This window comes from Crinia signifera, chromosome 6 (genome assembly GCF_055691185.1).
Source record: "Crinia signifera chromosome 6, ASM5569118v1, whole genome shotgun sequence".
NCBI lineage: Eukaryota > Metazoa > Chordata > Amphibia > Anura > Myobatrachidae > Crinia > Crinia signifera.
The window spans coordinates 30,929,932-30,948,278 of record NC_139222.1 but is presented as its reverse complement, the minus strand read 5'-3'; the positions used below and the strand labels follow the sequence as shown (position 1 = coordinate 30,948,278).

General features: G+C 47.4%; 2 protein-coding genes across 2 annotated transcripts; one reads left to right on the top strand and one right to left on the bottom strand.

Annotated features, from left to right (window-relative positions):
- Nucleotides 1–857: 857 nt before the first annotated feature.
- LOC146007483 (uncharacterized) lies at nucleotides 858–8,931 on the bottom strand. The gene is made up of 5 exons (XM_083145874.1): nucleotides 8,764–8,931; nucleotides 5,685–5,790; nucleotides 4,742–4,915; nucleotides 3,120–3,243; nucleotides 858–2,199 (listed from the first exon to the last, which is right to left on the bottom strand). Exons 1-5 carry the CDS (start codon nucleotides 8,775–8,777, stop codon nucleotides 920–922), a joined length of 1,698 nt encoding a protein of 565 aa, XP_083002000.1. The 5' UTR covers nucleotides 8,778–8,931; the 3' UTR covers nucleotides 858–919.
- Nucleotides 8,735–17,131, top strand: LOC146007481 (uncharacterized). Its single transcript, XM_083145872.1, has 6 exons — nucleotides 8,735–8,983; nucleotides 9,542–9,692; nucleotides 10,669–10,773; nucleotides 10,860–11,048; nucleotides 12,452–12,575; nucleotides 14,587–17,131. The coding sequence occupies exons 3-6, from the start codon at nucleotides 10,672–10,674 to the stop codon at nucleotides 16,089–16,091; spliced, it is 1,920 nt and encodes a 639-aa protein (XP_083001998.1). The 5' UTR covers nucleotides 8,735–8,983; nucleotides 9,542–9,692; nucleotides 10,669–10,671; the 3' UTR covers nucleotides 16,092–17,131.
- Nucleotides 17,132–18,347: the final 1,216 nt, after the last annotated feature.

Here is an 18,347-nt window from a genome sequence, read left to right as displayed (position 1 = left end):
TCCCTTGTATATTGCTGTTCCTTTTTACACTACATGATACTATGGTGGAGATGAACTAAACCTCTTGAGAAATAAAGCGGACAGAGGTAAAGTTACAACCAATCACATAACTCAAATTGAAAAATGACAGGTAGGAGCTGATTGGTTGGTACTTTACCTATCTGAACCTTATCTCCCGCTAGCCATCTGGAGCCTGTGGCTTAAAGGTGTTTAAAGCTTGGTTAACACCCGCATATTGGGCATATACACTGAACGATATGTTGTTCCGATTCGCCCTACATAACAGGCCACTATTTAAACGCTACCAAACACCCTGCACTTTTCAAAACCACGTGCCGTTCATCTTTACTGCCTGTGGTGTCAAAATCTGCTGTGGTGCTTCTAGCACAGTCTGGTCTGTATGTCAGCAGAGATACAGCTCAGACTGTACTAGAACCACCACAGCAAAGAGTGACATCCCAGGCAGGAAAGTGGAACTGCACGGGTTTAGAAAGTTGCAGGGGGCTAGAATGTACAGAATGGTCTGCTGTCATAGAGCAAATGTTCTTTTAAGGCAGGTGAAAAAACACAGTGTGTGTGTGTGAGTGGTCAGAACTCCCTTCTCCTCAGGTTCTCATGAACTTAGAATGTGTTTTCCCTGATGAGGTAAACAGCAGACAGCCTCTAAAGAGTAAGTAAGTAAATGGACAAGTGGCACAGCTGACTATAAAACCAATCAGCTTCTAGCTTGCATTTATCAAGTACGTTCCATAAAATGCAAGGTAGATGCTGATTGGTTGCCTTGATGCATCTCCTCATTCTTGATATACTCGGAGCTTCTACACGGCTGTCAGTGGAATTGAATTTAGCACAGAACAAACAGTTTAGCAATTTAAGGTCTAGCAAATATAATTCCAGTATATACAATACACAGACAGGTTTATGTATTTTCTATCGGACAAAGCTGGTCTGGCACAAAACTAGCGTGCCTACTCTCATGCTTCATCAGTCGCGTGTGGTCTCTGAACTGCCTGCCGCAGAAAGCGCAGGCGAATGGTTTCTCTCCAGTGTGGATCAGTTGGTGCTGAAGGAAATTCGGTTTTCTGGTGAAACATTTCCCACACACTGTGCAGGTAAATGGTTTCTCTCCGGTATGAATTCTCCGGTGCCTGACAACGTGGGACTGTCGTATAAAACACTTCCCGCACTCAGAGCAGGAAAATGGCCTCTCCCCGGTGTGCGTTCTCTGGTGCCTAGCAAGGTGAGAATGTGAGGTAAAACATTTCCCGCAATCAGGGCAGGAAAATGGCCGCTCCCCTATAGGAACACCCTGACTGTCCAGGTATGTTTGTGTTGCCATTTGTTCTCCAAATTCTGGATAGGAACCAGATAACTTATCGAAAGTCCACCTTTGAGGGTTATCGAAATCTATCCCCGAGTCAAAGCACTTTCCGTAATCCGTCGGCGCTGCGAGAGACGGCTGGTGCTGGATGCCTGGAATCTGGGGGACATGTATTCCAGGGTAAGCAGAACCGGACGACCATGTTTTTCGGTTATGTGACCCACGCCTAACAAAATGGGAGCCACGGGCGGAACATTTCTGACACAGCACTCTTCTGTCAGGATAAGTCTCATCGGCATCAATAGTGAAGCATAAGCCGCATTCACTGCATATCATGACTGACAGAATGTTAGCGGTCAGTCCATTGCTGTCGTCCGTGTTATACGCAAGCTCAGCGTCTGTCGTTTCCACACGAGTATCAGAGTGTGTGTAATGTTCATCACCGCATGTGCCGTATTCTTCCTTTATAGGAGTAGATGGTCTTTCAGTCTGTGTATGTTTGGTGGGCGTATCTGTGACCAGGTCCGAGGGAGCATTTTTAAAACACGGGGCAACGGATCCCATTTCCGTCCCAATAGATGGGTATTTTGCCGTTGTTTGCTGAGTGGGGGTGTACACGTGCGATTTTAAGAGCGTTACCTCCTCACAGAAAGCCGGTTCTTCATTTAGAACAGATGCACTCTGTGTGGCTTGTGTAAGAAGGTTGATGGGACTGCTTTGGCGGGAAGCCATTTTGTTACTGACAGACTTTCCATCTTCCTCAGTTTCGTGGTCTGTGCTCTGATATAATTCAACTTCATCATCCTGAATATGAATAATGTCTTTTTCCCCATTATCTGGTGTAAGGTAGCCTCCATCCAGTGTATCTTGGGATCCGCCTGTTTTGGGAGAAGAGATGCGTTACAAGCAGGCCTAAAAACAAAGAGGATCGTGGGAATATATGATAATTATTTTAAAATAATACAGGCATAGTGCTGTAGACATGGATGGTTATACCTTGCAAAATATTACTTGTAGCATGGATTGGAAGGGCTTATTTCTGATATCTGTCCCCACACAGGCCATAAGGAGTGACCTTGGAGTTCTATGTCCGTACGCGTAGGCCGGAATATTTTATAAGATGATTAATGTTCGTTCTAGCACAGTGTGGTCTGCATCAGTGCTGAAATACAGACCACACTGTGCTAGAAGCACCACAACAGATGCATGGTGCTAGAATGAGCACTACATAAAAGGGCACACAAAGTATCATCACTGATAACTGGCCCTCAGAGCCGCGATAAACACAATTATCTCCATGTGTTATCGCACGATCGGTTGATTATCGTATAAAGTGCGATGCATATGGTTCGCATGATCCCATGAGCAATGCCAAATAGCGACAACATTTTGCATTGTTTTTTTTATTAGCAAGCCAGCAGCAATTTGATTGACAGGAAGCCACCGTTTGCGGGATGTAGCCGGTCGTTTTGGGGTACAGTCAGGAAAAATGCAGGTCTGCCCAGGCGTTTTTCAGGGAGGTCATGTGACTTGCACTCCAGCCTCGGTCAGACTTTTTCCAGCGCAGAGTAGTGGAAGGGTCAGGGTTATGCACAGAGTGGAAAATCATTTGATGCCGAGATTGGCATGATGCTGATTGATTGGCGAAATGTTCGCAAGCCCTTCACAGACCTGCACATGGCGGGTTTTCAATAGCAGAGCAGCGATCAGGTCGAAATAACCCCCTGAGTTCTACAATACTGTTGTGTTTTAGTATGCGGCAAAAAATTACATATATACCTACCAAATACTCTCTTACCTACTGATCTGCGGGCTTCAGGATTCTCCAACAAGACGTCTTTGTACAGGTCCTTGTTTCCCTCTATATACTCCCATTCCTCCATGGAGAGATGAACAGTGACATCCTGACACCTTATAGGAACCTGACAGACACAGTGATACAGTCATCACCCAGACACATCCCCTGGTGTTACTGTATAATGTCCCATTACCAGCAGTCACCTCTCCGGTCACCTCCCCCGGTGTTACTGTATAATGTCCCATTCCCAGCAGTCACCTCCCCCGGTGTTACTGTATAATGTCCCATTCCCAGCAGTCACCTCTCCGGTCACATCCCCCAGGTGTTACTGTATAATGTCCCATTCCCAGCAATCACCTCTCCGGTCACATCCCCAGTGTTACTGTATAATGTCCCATTCCCAGCAGTCACCTCTCCGGTCACATCCCCCAGTGTTACTGTATAATGTCCCATTCCCAGCAATCACCTCTCCGGTCACACCCCCCCAGTGTTACTGTATAATGTCCCATTCCCAGCAGTCACCTCTCCGGTCACATCCCCGGTGTTACTGTATAATGTCCCATTCCCAGCAGTCACCTCTCCGGTCACATCCCCCGGTGTTACTGTATAATGTCCCATTCCCAGCAGTCTCCTCTCCGGTCACATCCTCTGGTGTTACTGTATAATGTCCCATTCCCAGCAGTCACCTCTCCAGTCACATCCCCCCGTGTTACTGTATAATGTCCCATTCCCAGCAGTCACCTCTCCGATCACATCACCCAGTATTACTGTATAACGTCCCATTCCCAGCAGTCACCTCTCCGGTCACATCCCCCCGGTGTTACTGTATAATGTCCCATTCCCAGCAGTCACCTCTCCGGTCCCATCCCCCGGTGTTACTGTATAATGTCCCATTCCCAGCAGTCACCTCTCTGGTCACATCCCCCGGTGTTACTGTATAATGTCCCATTCCCAGCAGTCACCTCTCCGGTCACATCCCCTGGTGTTACTGTATAATGCCCCATTCCCAGCAGTCACCTCTCCGGTCACATCCCCCGGTGTTACTGTATAATGTCCCATTCCCAGCAGTCACCTCTCCGGTCACATCCCCCGGTGTTACTGTATAATGCCCCATTCCCAGCAGTCACCTCTCCAGTCACATCCCCCGGTGTTACTGTATAATGCCCCATTCCCAGCAGTCACCTCTCCGGTCACATCACCCGGTGTTACTGTATAATGTCCCATTCCCAGCAGTCACCTCTCCGGTCACATCACCCGGTGTTACTGTATAATGTCCCATTCCCAGCAGTCACCTCTCCAGTCACATCCCCCGGTGTTACTGTATAATGCCCCATTCCCAGCAGTCACCTCTCCGGTCACATCACCCGGTGTTACTGTATAATGTCCCATTCCCAGCAGTCACCTCTCCAGTCACATCCCCCGGTGTTACTGTATAATTCCCTATTCCCAGCAATCACCTCTCCGGTCACATCCCCCGGTATTACTGTATAATTTCCCATTCCCAGCAGTCACCTCTCAGGTCACATCCACCGGTGTTACTGTATAATGCCCCATTCCCAGCAGTCACCTCTCCGGTCACATCCCCCGGTGTTACTTTATAATTTCCCATTCCCAGCAGTCACCTCTCGTGTCAGCAGCTGTAGGATCTTGTTGGTGAGTTCCAAGATCTTCTGCTCATTGTTGTCCCTCTCAAGTATGGACGAGTGAGGTAAAGGCACTGTGATGGGACTGAATTCTTCTGAGAGCCTGACAGCATGTGCAACACGGTTTTTCATTTTCTTTACGACTATATAGTCCTGCAATGTAGCCAAAAGAGGAATTACTACATGTCAATCTGAACAAGAAAAGAAAACAAGATGGAGTCAACAACAATTTGCTCTCTATTGTAAAAGAGTTCCAGGTAGCGGATAAGCATTACAAGAAGTCCCAACACTTGGCACTGTCAATATTGTTGACAGTAAAACTGAGCAGTGTCATTATTCCCCTAATCTAGTCCTTGTGTGGTCCAATAATGCTACTTAGCAAAACATCTTATGTTCTGGGGACCAAGAGCTTTATAAAGGTCAGGAAGAATTGAGGGGCGGGACATGTTAGGGTTAGGCTGTGGGGGTTTGGGGATGTTAGGGTTAGGCTGCAAGAGGGGTGGTTAGGGACAGTGCAAAACTACTTAGCGATGTGTCGGGATTCCGCTGTTGCTATTCTGACTGCCGGGCACCGATGGAGGACGGCGTTGCGCAGAGCTATGCAAAGCCGTTCTGAAAGCCGCTCATTCCCGGCGATGTTGCAGGAGCGCGCAGCAGCGATCCTCGCTCATCGCTGGGCCATACACACTTTGCGGCTTTGAGCTAAAAGACACTCACACCTCCTGTTTTGAGTGACTTTCAGCTCAAAGTGGCCCAGTGTGTATGGGCCTTTATGCACTACATAAAATATGACTGTAATATTACCTTGGAGATCAGTCTTGTATACAAGGTAATAATACCAACTCACAAACACATAGTATCAAATCAAAATCTCTTTTTAAGTTCCGAGCAGCATTGCGGTGACACTCCCAGAAGCCCTCACCTCTTCCGTTAGCAGGTAGATGATCTCAAGGGTGAGGTTTAAAATATCCTCAGTCATGTGACTCCTGTCGCCATCCATCCTCAAAGGCCTCCGGTGATGTATAGTCCTGTCGAAGCGTAAATGTTGAAAAAAAGTACCAGTACATGACTTGCTAACTAACACACCATACACACACACACACACACCATACACATAGGTATGGATGACGGTGAGACCGGAGGAGGCTAAACATTAGGGACAGGGGATACTGGGTATACAGCCAGGAGGTGGATGAGGGGGCTATACATTAGGGATGCGGGGTACAGGGTATATACATCAGAAGTGGATGAGGGGGCTATACATTAGGGAGGGGGGTACAGGACATAGTTGCCTACCATCCTGCATTCTGGTGGAGACTCCCTGACATAGCAGCAATCTCCCTCTCTCCCTCATTAGTCTAGCAATCTCCCTCACGTCACCTAGCCCACATTACACTGTTACATCATAGTTGCCTCCCCTCCTGCATTCTGGTGGAGACTCCCTGACATAGCAGCAATCTCCCTCTCTCCCTCATTAGTCTAGCAATCTCCCTCACGTCACCTAGCCCACATTACACTGTTACATCATAGTTGCCTCCCCTCCTGCATTCTGCAGGAGACTCCCTGACATAGCAGCAATCTCCCTCTCTCCCTCATTAGTTTAGCAATCTCCCTCATGTCACCTGGCCCACATTACACTGTTACATTTTTTTTTGGAAAAAAGGAATGAGAGATAGATACAGTTACATTGAATCATCAGCGCCATTTCCCAGCACTTTACCAAGCATAGTATCTCTTACTAACTGCTTTGGGGCTCATCTACATTTGGATATAAATCATTTAAAAAGATTCCTCTCAGACATAGGCGCCGATTCTGTGGGTGCTCAAGGGCTTGCCCACCCACGGAAATTGATGAGCACCCACAGGGGCCCGAGTCGTGCTGCTGGGCCGCAGTTTTACTACCCATTCCTGCTATATTATACAGCACACTTCCGTCCTGCACGCCGATAAGCATAGCAACCCGGTCCCCACCACACCCCGCGCACTCTTACGTGACTTTGCGCACAGCCGCTGGGCACAAACGCCAACCTCCCTCCACTGCGCGATCACACACCGTCAGCTTCCGTTTCAGCCTGGAGCAGCTGCTGCAGCACAGTGCAAGGAGGCAGCTTGCTCACCCCAACAAGCGGAGTGGAGTTGGCTGGCGGGAGCGGGACCGGCATCTGACTGTCCTGTCAGCTTCTAGTTTCTTCTTGGGGTGCCTGCATGGCCATGAGCTGGGTCATTGATGTACCTGCACTGTGGGGGCATTTATGTATTTGGCACTCTGCTGCTGCATTTACGTGCAGTTGTGTTAGTTTAGAAAGGAAAATCAGGGAATGGTGAGATTGGCCCACAGGCATAGAGGGGAAATTCCCTGGTACAGATGCATCCTCTTACATCTATCCTCAATCCACCATGCACCATGAAATGTGTGGTGTAAGTGAGCACAAGAAGACTGTTTCATTTAAAATCATATGCGGATTCAGATTGCGTATATTGTGCAAAATGCTACGTTAGTGTTTTCTATGGCACATATTTTAATCATCAAGGTCTGCTTGTGCGTCTTTTATGCTCACAGTGATGTAAATACGACGATTTTAAAGGAAAAAAAAGTCACGTGACTAGAACGGCTTCTCCTGCTGCTCCTGTACCCACGACTCCTTAAACCCCCCCCCCCCCCTTCCTCTCTGGTGACTATCCCCAGCCCACACACACCGAAGCGTGGCGAGTGCAGCGAAGGGCCGCGGAATACATATGAAGTAATCAGCGTGCGCTCGCCACGCTTCAGGCTCGCTACACTATATAAAATCAACTCCACGCCGACGTGTATAGTGGGGGAATGGAAAGGTCGGACGACGCGTTCCGCTGCGCTTGCCACGCTTCAGGCTGCCGTGGATAGTGGGGGGGTGCGTTAAACCTATTTTTGGGACATACAATCATATTATTGTATACCTAATGTCATGGCATCGCACACCCTATAAAATCGCATGCGATTTTGCAGGACATGCGATGCAATGAGATGTGATATAGTGGGGTACAATGAGCATAGAAAAAATTACATTAAAAAATCGCATCGCATCGTCTGCCGTTATAATGCGATGCGATTTCCCAACGGTGCCGTACGTAGGAAATCTGGGCGCCGTACTAGGAAACAAGTATCCTTTTTCCCAATCTGTTCAAGTCCATATATGAAACTAAACACACCCTTCCGGTGAAGCATGACACGCCCCCTCAATGGGGCGCTGTGCAAAATTTTACTACCAACTATAATCTCCCTGAAACTAGTTTTCAAAAGTAGGCAAGTATGGTACATGGTATATATACAGGCAGGAGGCGGATGAGGAGACTATACATTAGGGATGGGGGAACAAGGTATATACAGTCAGGAGGTGGATGAGGAGTCTATACATAAGGGATGGGGGTACAAGGTATATACAGTCAGGAGGTGGATGAGGAGTCTATACATTAGGGATGGGGGAACAAGGTATATACAGTCAGGAGGTGGATGAGGAGTCTATACATTAGGGATGGGGGAACAAGGTATATACAGTCAGGAGGTGGATGAGGAGTCTATACATTAGGGATGGGGGTACAAGGTATATACAGTCAGGAGGTGGATGAGGAGTCTATACATTAGGGATGGGGAAACAAGGTATATACAGTCAGGAGGTGGATGAGGAGTCTATACATAAGGGATGGGGGTACAAGGTATATACAGTCAGGAGGTGGATGAGAAGTCTATACATTAGGGATGGGGGAACAAGGTATATACAGTCAGGAGGTGGATGAGGAGTCTATACATAAGGGATGGGGGTACAAGGTATATACAGTCAGGAGGTGGATGAGGAGTCTATACATTAGGGATGGGGGAACAAGGTATATACAGTCAGGAGGTGGATGAGGAGTCTATACATTAGGGATGGGGGGGGGGGTAACAGGGTACATACAGCAGGAGATAGATAGACAGTACAGGTTAGGGTCAGCGTATATAGGGAGCAGCAGGAGTGTATAATACTCACCCGGATCCCGGCATTGCCCTGTATGTACAGTCTGGGGTCTGTGTACACCCGTTGCGGCCTCAGTCTCAGCCCCAGCCTGTGTTCTCGGTGCACAACAGTGTGAGAAAACTACATCTCCCATGATGCCATGCGCGGACCACTCCGAGCCGTGACATCACGCCCGGCAGCGTGACGTCAGGCAGAATTGGAGCGTGCAGAAGAAGCAGAGACGGCTGCTCATGTGAGTGACTTCTTGTGCTCAGTAAGGGTAGGGGGCAAAGTGACCGAGGTTCCCCCCTGCTTCATGTCTTAGCAAGGACCCTCCCTGGGCTGTGTGCATGGTTGTGCTGGTGGTTGTAGTGCACCCTGTAGCATCCCCCGGGTACCTGTCAGTCACTACTGTATTTGTATTTTTCCACATTATTTATCAATCACTGCAAGCTCATTGTATGTCATTCACAATATATAATTAATCCACCACCCATCCCTGGTTATTCGTAGTATAAGTGGAATATGATGGCATAGTGCAACATTACCTGTATTGGGCACAGTGGAACGTTACCTGTATTGGGCACAGTGGAACGTTACCTGCAATGGGCACAGTGGAACGTTACCTGTATTTGGCACAGTAGAATATTACATGCATTGGCCACAGTAGAATAATACGTGCAATGGCACAGTGGAACGTTACCCGTATTGGGCACAGTGGAACGTTACCTGTATAATTATTTTTTACAATTCTTTAATTATTTTGATTTCTTATGACATCAGTAGAATTTTTATCTCTTTGTGTCCTTAGATCATTATATGCAGTTTGCAGAACTAAATCTAATTGAGAAGGATGGAGCAACCCCACAGGGTCACCTACCTGCTAAATGAGGAGATAAGAGACTGTGAAACGCAGAGCCCCGATCCTTGACTGTGAAACGTTCCTATATTCAGTGCTGAAGGTAAGGGAGCTGTGTGATTGGCTGCTGTGTGATTGGCTACAGTAATCTGGGCCCCTCATTATACCTGGCTGTTTGCAGGAGCCAAGATTGGGCAATTACTGTATATAATTCAGGACTGCTCCATACACTGCTAAAAAAAAATACGTGCCAGTCATTGCAGCCAAAAAACATGAACACTGTAATTGGAATGTTCCCCTTATAAATAAGTGAAAGCAACAATCCTAGTATTGAATCAGATAATAATTTATGGTGGACAGATGAGATTAATTTGATAGCTCTGAGAAAGGTGGAATGATCCCAGACATCAATGATGGAGAACCTTTGGCCTTCCAGCTGTTGTTGAACTACACATCCCAGCATGCCCAGCTACAGGTTTGCTATTTGGCCATGCTTAACTGTTGCAGGGCATGGTGGGATGCGTAGTTCAACAACAAATGGAGTGTCCAGGTTCTTCATCATTGCCATACACTATGTAGCACTTTGGTAGTACTTACTTTTGGGTGACAAAGGTCCCGGTTTAAGGAGATAAGACGTTGGATTCGGGATAACTTTTCGGACCCATGTTTTATTGCGGCTCTGCGGGAAGAGCGTAAATGTAGGGTTTCCGGGCTGACGGGGGGACTCAAGATGCAGCCACAGCAGTCTGCTGCTGCTCCTCGGTGTGTGGGCTGGGGATAGTCACCAGAGAGGAAGGGGGGGTTTAAGGAGTCGTGGGTACAGGAGCAGCAGGAGAAGCCCTTCTAGTCACATGACTTTTTTTTTCTTTAAAATGTGTCGTATTTACATCACTATGAGCATAAAAGACGCACAAGCAGACCTTGATGATTAAAATATGTGCCATAGAAAACACTAACGTCTGTACCAGGGAATTTCCCCTCTATGCCTGTGGGCCAATCTGACCATTCCCTGATTTTCCTTTCTAAACTAACACAACTGTACGTAAATGTACCATTATCAATGCCTTTTTTTTTTCAAGCAAATGTTAGCACCATATTCACAGAGGATGGACAAGGACAGGAGACACATGGCTGAGAGGATACTGAACCTCACCCTGGAGATCATCTACCTGCTGACCGGAGAGGTGAGGGCTTCTGGGAGTGTCACAGTGACATCACTATTCTCTAATTCGCAAACATGTGATATTTATTAGTGTCTGTCTCATTACAGGACTATGTACCTGCAAAGAAGTCAGGTGATCATGTGGCACCCAGCAGCTGCCCCCGTGCATCAGGAGGAGGGAGCCGGACCCAGAGCCCCATCCCAGTGCCTCCACCTCACTCACTGATACATGGGAGAGACAATGACCAGAAGATCCTGGAACTCACCAACAAGATCATCCAGCTGCTGACCGGAGAGGTGACTGCTGGGAATGGAGCATTATACAGTAACACCGGGGGATGTGACTGCTGGGAATGGGACATTATACAGTAACACCAGGGGATGTTACCAGAGAGGTGACTGCTGGGAATGGGACTTTGTACAGTAACACCGGGGATGTGACCGGAGAGGTGACTGCTGGGAATGGGGCATTATACAGTAACACCGGGGGATGTGACTGCTGGGAATGGGACATTATACAGTAACACCGGGGGATGTGACTGCTGGGAATGGGACATTATAGAGTAACACCAGAGGATGTTACCAGAGAGGTGACTGCTGGTAATGGGGCATTATACAGTAACACCGGGGGATGTGACCAGAGAGGTGACTGCTGGGAATGGGGCATTATACAGTAACACCGGGGATGTGACCGGAGAGGTGACTGCTGGGAATGGGGCATTATACAGTAACACCGGGGGATGTGACCGGAGAGGTGACTGCTGGGAATGGGGCATTATACAGTAACACCGGGGGATGTGACCGGAGAGGTGACTGCTGGGAATGGGACATTATACAGTAACACCGGGGGATGTATCCGGAGAGGTGACCACTGGGAATGGGTCATTATACAGTAACACCGGGGGATGTGACCGGAGAGGTGACTGCTGGGAATGGGACATTATACAGTAACACCGGGGGATGTGACCGGAGAGGTGACTGCTAGGAATGGGACATTATACAGTAACACTGGGGGATGTGACCGGAGAGTTGACTGCTGGGAATGGGACATTATACAGTAACATGGGGATGTGACCGGAGAGGTGACTGCTGGGAATGGGGCATTATACAGTAACACCGGGGGATGTGACCGGAGAGGTGACTGCTGGGAATGGGACATTATACAGTAACACCGGGGGATGTGACCGGAGAGGTGACTGCTGGGAATGGGGCATTATACAGTAACACAGGGGATGTGACCGGAGAAGTGACTGCTGGGAATGGGATATTATACAGTAAAACCAGGGGATGTGACCGGAGAGGTGACTGCTGGGAATGGGACATTATACAGTAACACCGGGGGATGTGACCGGAGAGGTGACTGCTGGGAATGGGACATTATACAGTAACACCGGGGGATGTGACTGCTGGGAATGGGGCATTATACAGTAACACTGGGGCAGATGTGACTGGAGAGGTGACTGCTGGGAATGGGACATTATACAGTAACACCTGGGGGATGTGACCGGAGAGGTGACTGTTGGGAATGGGACATTATACAGTAACACTGGGAGAAGTGACAGAGAGGTGACTGCTGGGAATGGGTCATTATACAGTAACACCGGGGGATGTGACCGGAGAGGTGACTGTTGGGAATGGGACATTATACAGTAACACTGGGAGATGTGTCTGGGTGATGACTGTATTACTGTGTGTATCAGGTTCCCATAAGGTGTCAGGATGTCACTGTCCATCTCTCCATGGAGGAGTGGGAGTATTTAGAGGAACATAGGGATCTGTACAAGGATGTAATGGTGGAGGATCACTTGCCCCTCAGATCGCTAGGTAAGATTGATCATCATGTTTGTACAAAGACAATAATGAGCAAAGTATTATAGCCCTACGATATAGTCATTTAATTTAAAGCAGCGATTATGTTAAATGCAAAACTAGTTTGGGTATGCCCCAAAATAAACTAATTGCTGCTTTAAAAATTATCGTGTAGGGTTTAGAGACAGTACCAGATGCCCAGAGCTTTATTGACCTTGAATATCAGTTCTTGCTCACCCAATCAGAAGCTTCAAAAATGAGAAACCCTCTCCCATTGGCTGAGCTGGTATTGTCACTCGACATGAATAACTCTAAAGGTACCCCTGATAGAGTGCTCACTAAGCAATGCAAAGCCGGAAGCCGGTTACCTCATTGCAGCCCATAGTGTAATAATAATGCAACACTAACGGAACACCCCATCTTGCTGTGCGTCCCACTTCCTGGCACATTGATTATACCAGCCAGTATAAACTGTATGCAGTATGCCTGAATGGTCGGGCCCCAGACCTTGCACATCCGCAGGTTGGGTGAATACTTCAGACAACAGGGCAGATTCATTAAACCCGGCGTATTGATAAGGTGTAAAGTTATAACGCAGCAGCCAATCAGCTCCCACATGTCAAGCTACATGGAAAATTACAGTTGGGAGCTGAGTGGCTGCCGCATTATCACTGGACACTTTTGATGGAGGTTGTATAAATCTATTGCCGATCTTGCCTAGTACCACATGTGACACGTAGCCTCTCCACTGGGAACACGGACCGGTGATGTGACTGCTGGGACAAACACCATGTAAGATAATTGCAGGGGAGTGAGCCCAGCAGCGCTATCAGGCGATTGGCCCATTATCACATAGTTTGTGGTCCCAAAATGACTCACATATTTTAATTCAACATATTCATTATCAGACATGTTGACCCCCTCTGGCCTTTGCATATGTTTGTGTGGTCGTCTTGCACCATAACAGGCCCTGGCGAACTTTGTAAAATCCAGACGCTCACTTTGAACTGTGACAGTTTTTAGACCAGAAACTTTCCACTGCACCCCCAGTCCCTATCTGCTCCTAGGGGATGCAGTTACAATCCCGGCGTTCAGAATCCCGACGCTGGAATCCCGACCGCCGAAATACCGACACATTCTCCCTCCGTGGGTGTCCACGACACCCCTGGAGGGAGAATAAATTAGTGTGCCGAGCGTAGCGAGGCACCGGGCCCGCTGCGTGGCGAGCGCAGCGAGCCCGCAAGGGGGGGCGATCCACGTCCCCCCCTTGTCGGCATTTCGGCTGTCGGGGTTCCGGCGTCGGGATTCTGAACGCCAGGATCCCGACCACCGGGATTCAATACTGAATCCGCTCCTAGCTCCAATCTCTGTCTTCTCAGCGCCCTTTCTCCGTATCCAGCAAGTCTGAAACATAACAGTGTCCGTGCAAAAATTGCTTTCATTTTCTGTTATTGTAACATAGTAATTAAGGCTTAAAAAAAGACATTAGTCCATCGAGTTCAACCTATCTAACGTAACTACTTACTTGCGTCATATCTATTGGATTCCCTTAGTTGCCAAAAATGCATCCAGTTTTGATTTAAATTCATTAACGGTACTTATATGTTAGTTGGACGCCCACTAAGCTATTTGTTTAGTTTTCCGCGTCCCCTCGCGGGGCTCGCCACACTATATAAAATCAACTCCATGCCAACATGGATAGTGGGGGTATGAGCGTACTAACTATAGTGGGCGCCCAACTAACACATAAGTACATCATTAACAGTAGTTGCTGTAATCACCCACACCAGCAATGAGTTCCAGAATTGTACTGCTCTAATGGTGAAGAATCCTCTTCTTAATTCATGACTTCTTTTAGCAATCAAAGGAGTCATTTTGTCCGTTAAGTGGCCTCTAGTTGTCACTGGCGGTACTTCACCTCATAGAGGCGAGGAATAGTTAGCCTTTTATATATATATATAGATGGATTGTATTATATTTATATTGACTAATTTACATTCCTACTGTCTTACTCTTTTCCCAACAGGCGAAACGCAACACGCACCTAACGAAAACAAAGAAGTTCCGGGTAATTGCGATGAGGACAGAAGATATAGGTGTGCAATGGCAGTAAGTGAGTCCTCGAGCGAGTCTGTCCATACCGCGGCAGTGGAATGCACAGATCATGTTAAGGAACTTCCAGCTGACTTGCTCGATGTGTCTACTGCAGAAAGTGCATCTGTTCCTATAAAGAACGAGCCTGGCTTGTGCTATGTAGGGGATCTCATTGACGCGGTCACGTATGCGTCCGTACAGCAGCCACACACAGAGTACTCCCTTGGCGTGGATTCCATATTGCAACAAGAGGAACTGCACAACGTACCTCTCATTTCCAAAGAGGAAGAACAGGAACACGGCACGTATCTGTACATCACAGAAGACGGTAACACGCATGTTAGCGGTAACAAACTGTCGGTGGTAACAACGTGCATTCAATGTGGGGACCACTTTACCGTTGAGTCGCATGAGAAGACACAACCGTACATGTGTCAGGCATGTTCCACCCGTGGTACGCATTTCGATGACTACCCGGTTGACCGGGAACGCCAGGCGGTTACTTACTCTGGGCTTCCTAAGAAATCTAACATTGTACGTGAAGACTGCCGCAAATCGCACGCAGCGTGTGACCGTAAGGAACATCGTGATAACCAAACACTCAGTGGTAGCAAGAAGAAACCGGATCCCTATCAGGAATGGCGCACCGGTACTCCGTCTCATGCCCGACATCACAGAACTTATGCAGAAGAAAATCTGTTGTCCAGCTGGCAGAGGGGGGTAGATTTTAACCAACAGACCAATGTGGGCAATGGTGGGAGAGTCTATACAGAAGAGGAACCTTTGTTCTCCTCCCAGAGTGGGAAATACTTTAAAGACCAGGTTACGTCCCACAAGACGGGTCACAGTGACGATCGACGGTTTCATTGCCTTGAGTGCGGCAGATATTTTGAACACAGCCTAAGCCTAGTTGACCACATGAGAACCCACGCGGCAGTAAGTCCGTTTGCATGCCCAGATTGTGGGCAGTGCTTTACCCAGCGTTCGGCTCTTGGCGCTCACCGCCGGTGCCACAAGGGAGAGAAACTGTTCCTTTGCTTTAAATGCAGCAAGTGTTTCCAATCTAAAGCCGATCTGGTTACCCATCAGCGGATTCACGTTGGGGAGAAACCATTCCTGTGCCCAGCGTGCGGTGAGGGTTTCACACGGCGTGCCAACCTGGTGAGACACCAGAGGATCCACACTGGGGAAAAACCTTTCTCTTGCACTTATTGTGGGAAATGTTTTACCCGTAAACTGGGACTTGTCAAACACCAGAGGATCCACACGGAGGGAAACGGATTTCCCAAAGTACATAAATATCGGTTTCCACAGACAATGGGGGGAATCCACTTGCCGCCGACTTGTGCGCCCGGCCGCTTCCCACGTCACCCGCCACACTTTACGGCAACCGGATCTCGCTCAAAAGCGTTCTCAGTAGCGAGCACTTTTGATTGAAAGAAGTACGAATCGGCCGGGCAAAGTGTGCGAATCAGGCTGCCGTCGCGCTTAAATGCCGCGGCAATGGCAATTCACCCACAATTGAAACCCCCCCAATGTGTTGGTTATTTTACATAAGTAATACAGCTTTCTGTATAAGGGTATTACTGGTCAAACGTTTTAGAACTCCCCCTAATTCCAGTTTGTATTGAAAGCTACAGTATGCAGTTTAATGATTAGTACACTGTAAAATGAAAGTATAAATTAAACAATGTTCTTATATAATCACTTTGTATTATATAATGTGATGCAAATGTGGGACTTCACAGTAGCTGCAAATTGTAGATATAACAATCGGAAGAGTGTGAATTTACAGCCCCAGTGATTATCGAACAAAGCCAGCGAATGCATTTTAACGGTCAGTGTGCTGGCTGATTGACAGGTGGCAGAGGTTTGGAGGATGGACCTGGCCGTTTGAAGGGAGTGTCCAGGAAAACGCAGATGGGAACCAGGTGTTTAATGGGAGAGCCGCTGGCGGCAGCTCCGGCCCCGATCTACCCTTCTTCATTACAGCACTGACTATGTTTATGGCTGGGGGTGTGTGTGTGTGTGTGTCAGGGACAGAGGGCGGTAATCTATCCATCCCGAACTCCGTCTGTTGGGATGTCCTGCCAGTTGGAATCCAGAGTCGTTTTAGCTCAGCTCAACTGACAGCTGGAATTCAATGTTCCGACTGTCGAGTGTAGGAAAGTGGGCGTGTCAGGGAAAATGGCTGCGTAAGACGTAGGTTAGGTGAGAGACTTCTTCCATGTCCTTTGGCGATAGCAGACGGCATGCGGTAAGTAGATCCTGGTGGTCTTGCGTAGTTGAAGTAGAACAGTGAACACAAACTTGAATAGACAATGCAATATATCCGCTAAAAATCATGTTTCGTAGATATCTGTCTGTGGAAGCTGGAAGAATAATTATTGACCCAGGAATTTAGATGAACTCACCTGTGTACGAATAAAGAAATCCTCAAAACATGACCTGTTGGTGGCACTTGACTAAAGTTGAAAACCCCTGCTATACTAATTTTAAGTACAGTACTTACACTATTAGCCAATTAAGATGCAAAATGAACAAAAAAAAAACACATAACCTGGGTATAAAAGGCAAGAGAGAGTTGTCCCACTTCTGGTGTTTTATCCAGTACTTCTTCCCCTTGGGCAGGTGTGCCGGACAGTCTATATAAATTCAGGTATATATACGGTCAGTAGCCTGAACAGAACGGTAGCAGAACAGTATGTTCATTAGGTCGGTAGGTCGGTAAACATGGCATAGTAAAAAAATAAAATAAAAAAAAACACACAAGTTGTACACAGTGTAACTGGTGCATAGATATCTAGCCAATGAAATAAGTTAGATTGCAATATTTTGTTTTCTCCTATTAAAGCGGTATGTCTATACATTTCTGGATAGTGAAGCTGAGAGGATCTGCTGGTCCAGTCCTCCACATTAGCTCTATGGAAGATCACTGAATGGATGATAGAACACTGCCTGGAGCTTCCGTGCAAATGAGCCCCTTGTGGTGCAAAGCACCCGCCAGCTACAGGCAAGTGGAGTAACTCACCCCTGTTTGCTACATAGGAGGAGCCTGGTTTCTACTACAACCTCGTATTTACCACCAAACATTTTTAATCATTATATTTCCATTTTAGTCTCCACTATTTCAGCTGGTAGATGGATCCATAAAGATTTAGGTTGATATTCGTTTTAGAAACAAGACACTCTTTGCTTCCCTGTAAACTGTCTAAACTTGTATTCCCTTATAGGAGTGGTCTAGAAGCTCCTCCCATATTCTTGCATATCGCTCCATTCCCAACTCAGTTAGGCCCCCCCCCCCCAAACATTGCACTGAGACTGCACTCACAACCGTGAACTGTTCTACTTTTAACAAAGTCTAAGGTTCCATTTTGTATACCAGAGGTTCTCAAAAGCGGTCTTCAACGGTCCAGGTGTTACGTATATCCATGCTTGGCTACAGGTACCTTTTAGTACCTCAGTCATATTTGATTTAACTATATGTGCTGAGCTATGGATTTACTTAAAACCCGGAACGTTGGAGTGTCCGGAGGACCACGTTTGGGAATCTGCTCTGTACTCATTTTCCTCTCTGCTGTAACCTCCTCCATTAAATTATTGCAAGATTCTAAAAAACTCTTATGGGATTCACACCTACTGCTATATGGCTTTCCATTTACCTAGAAAACCCTCAACAACACTACCTCTCAG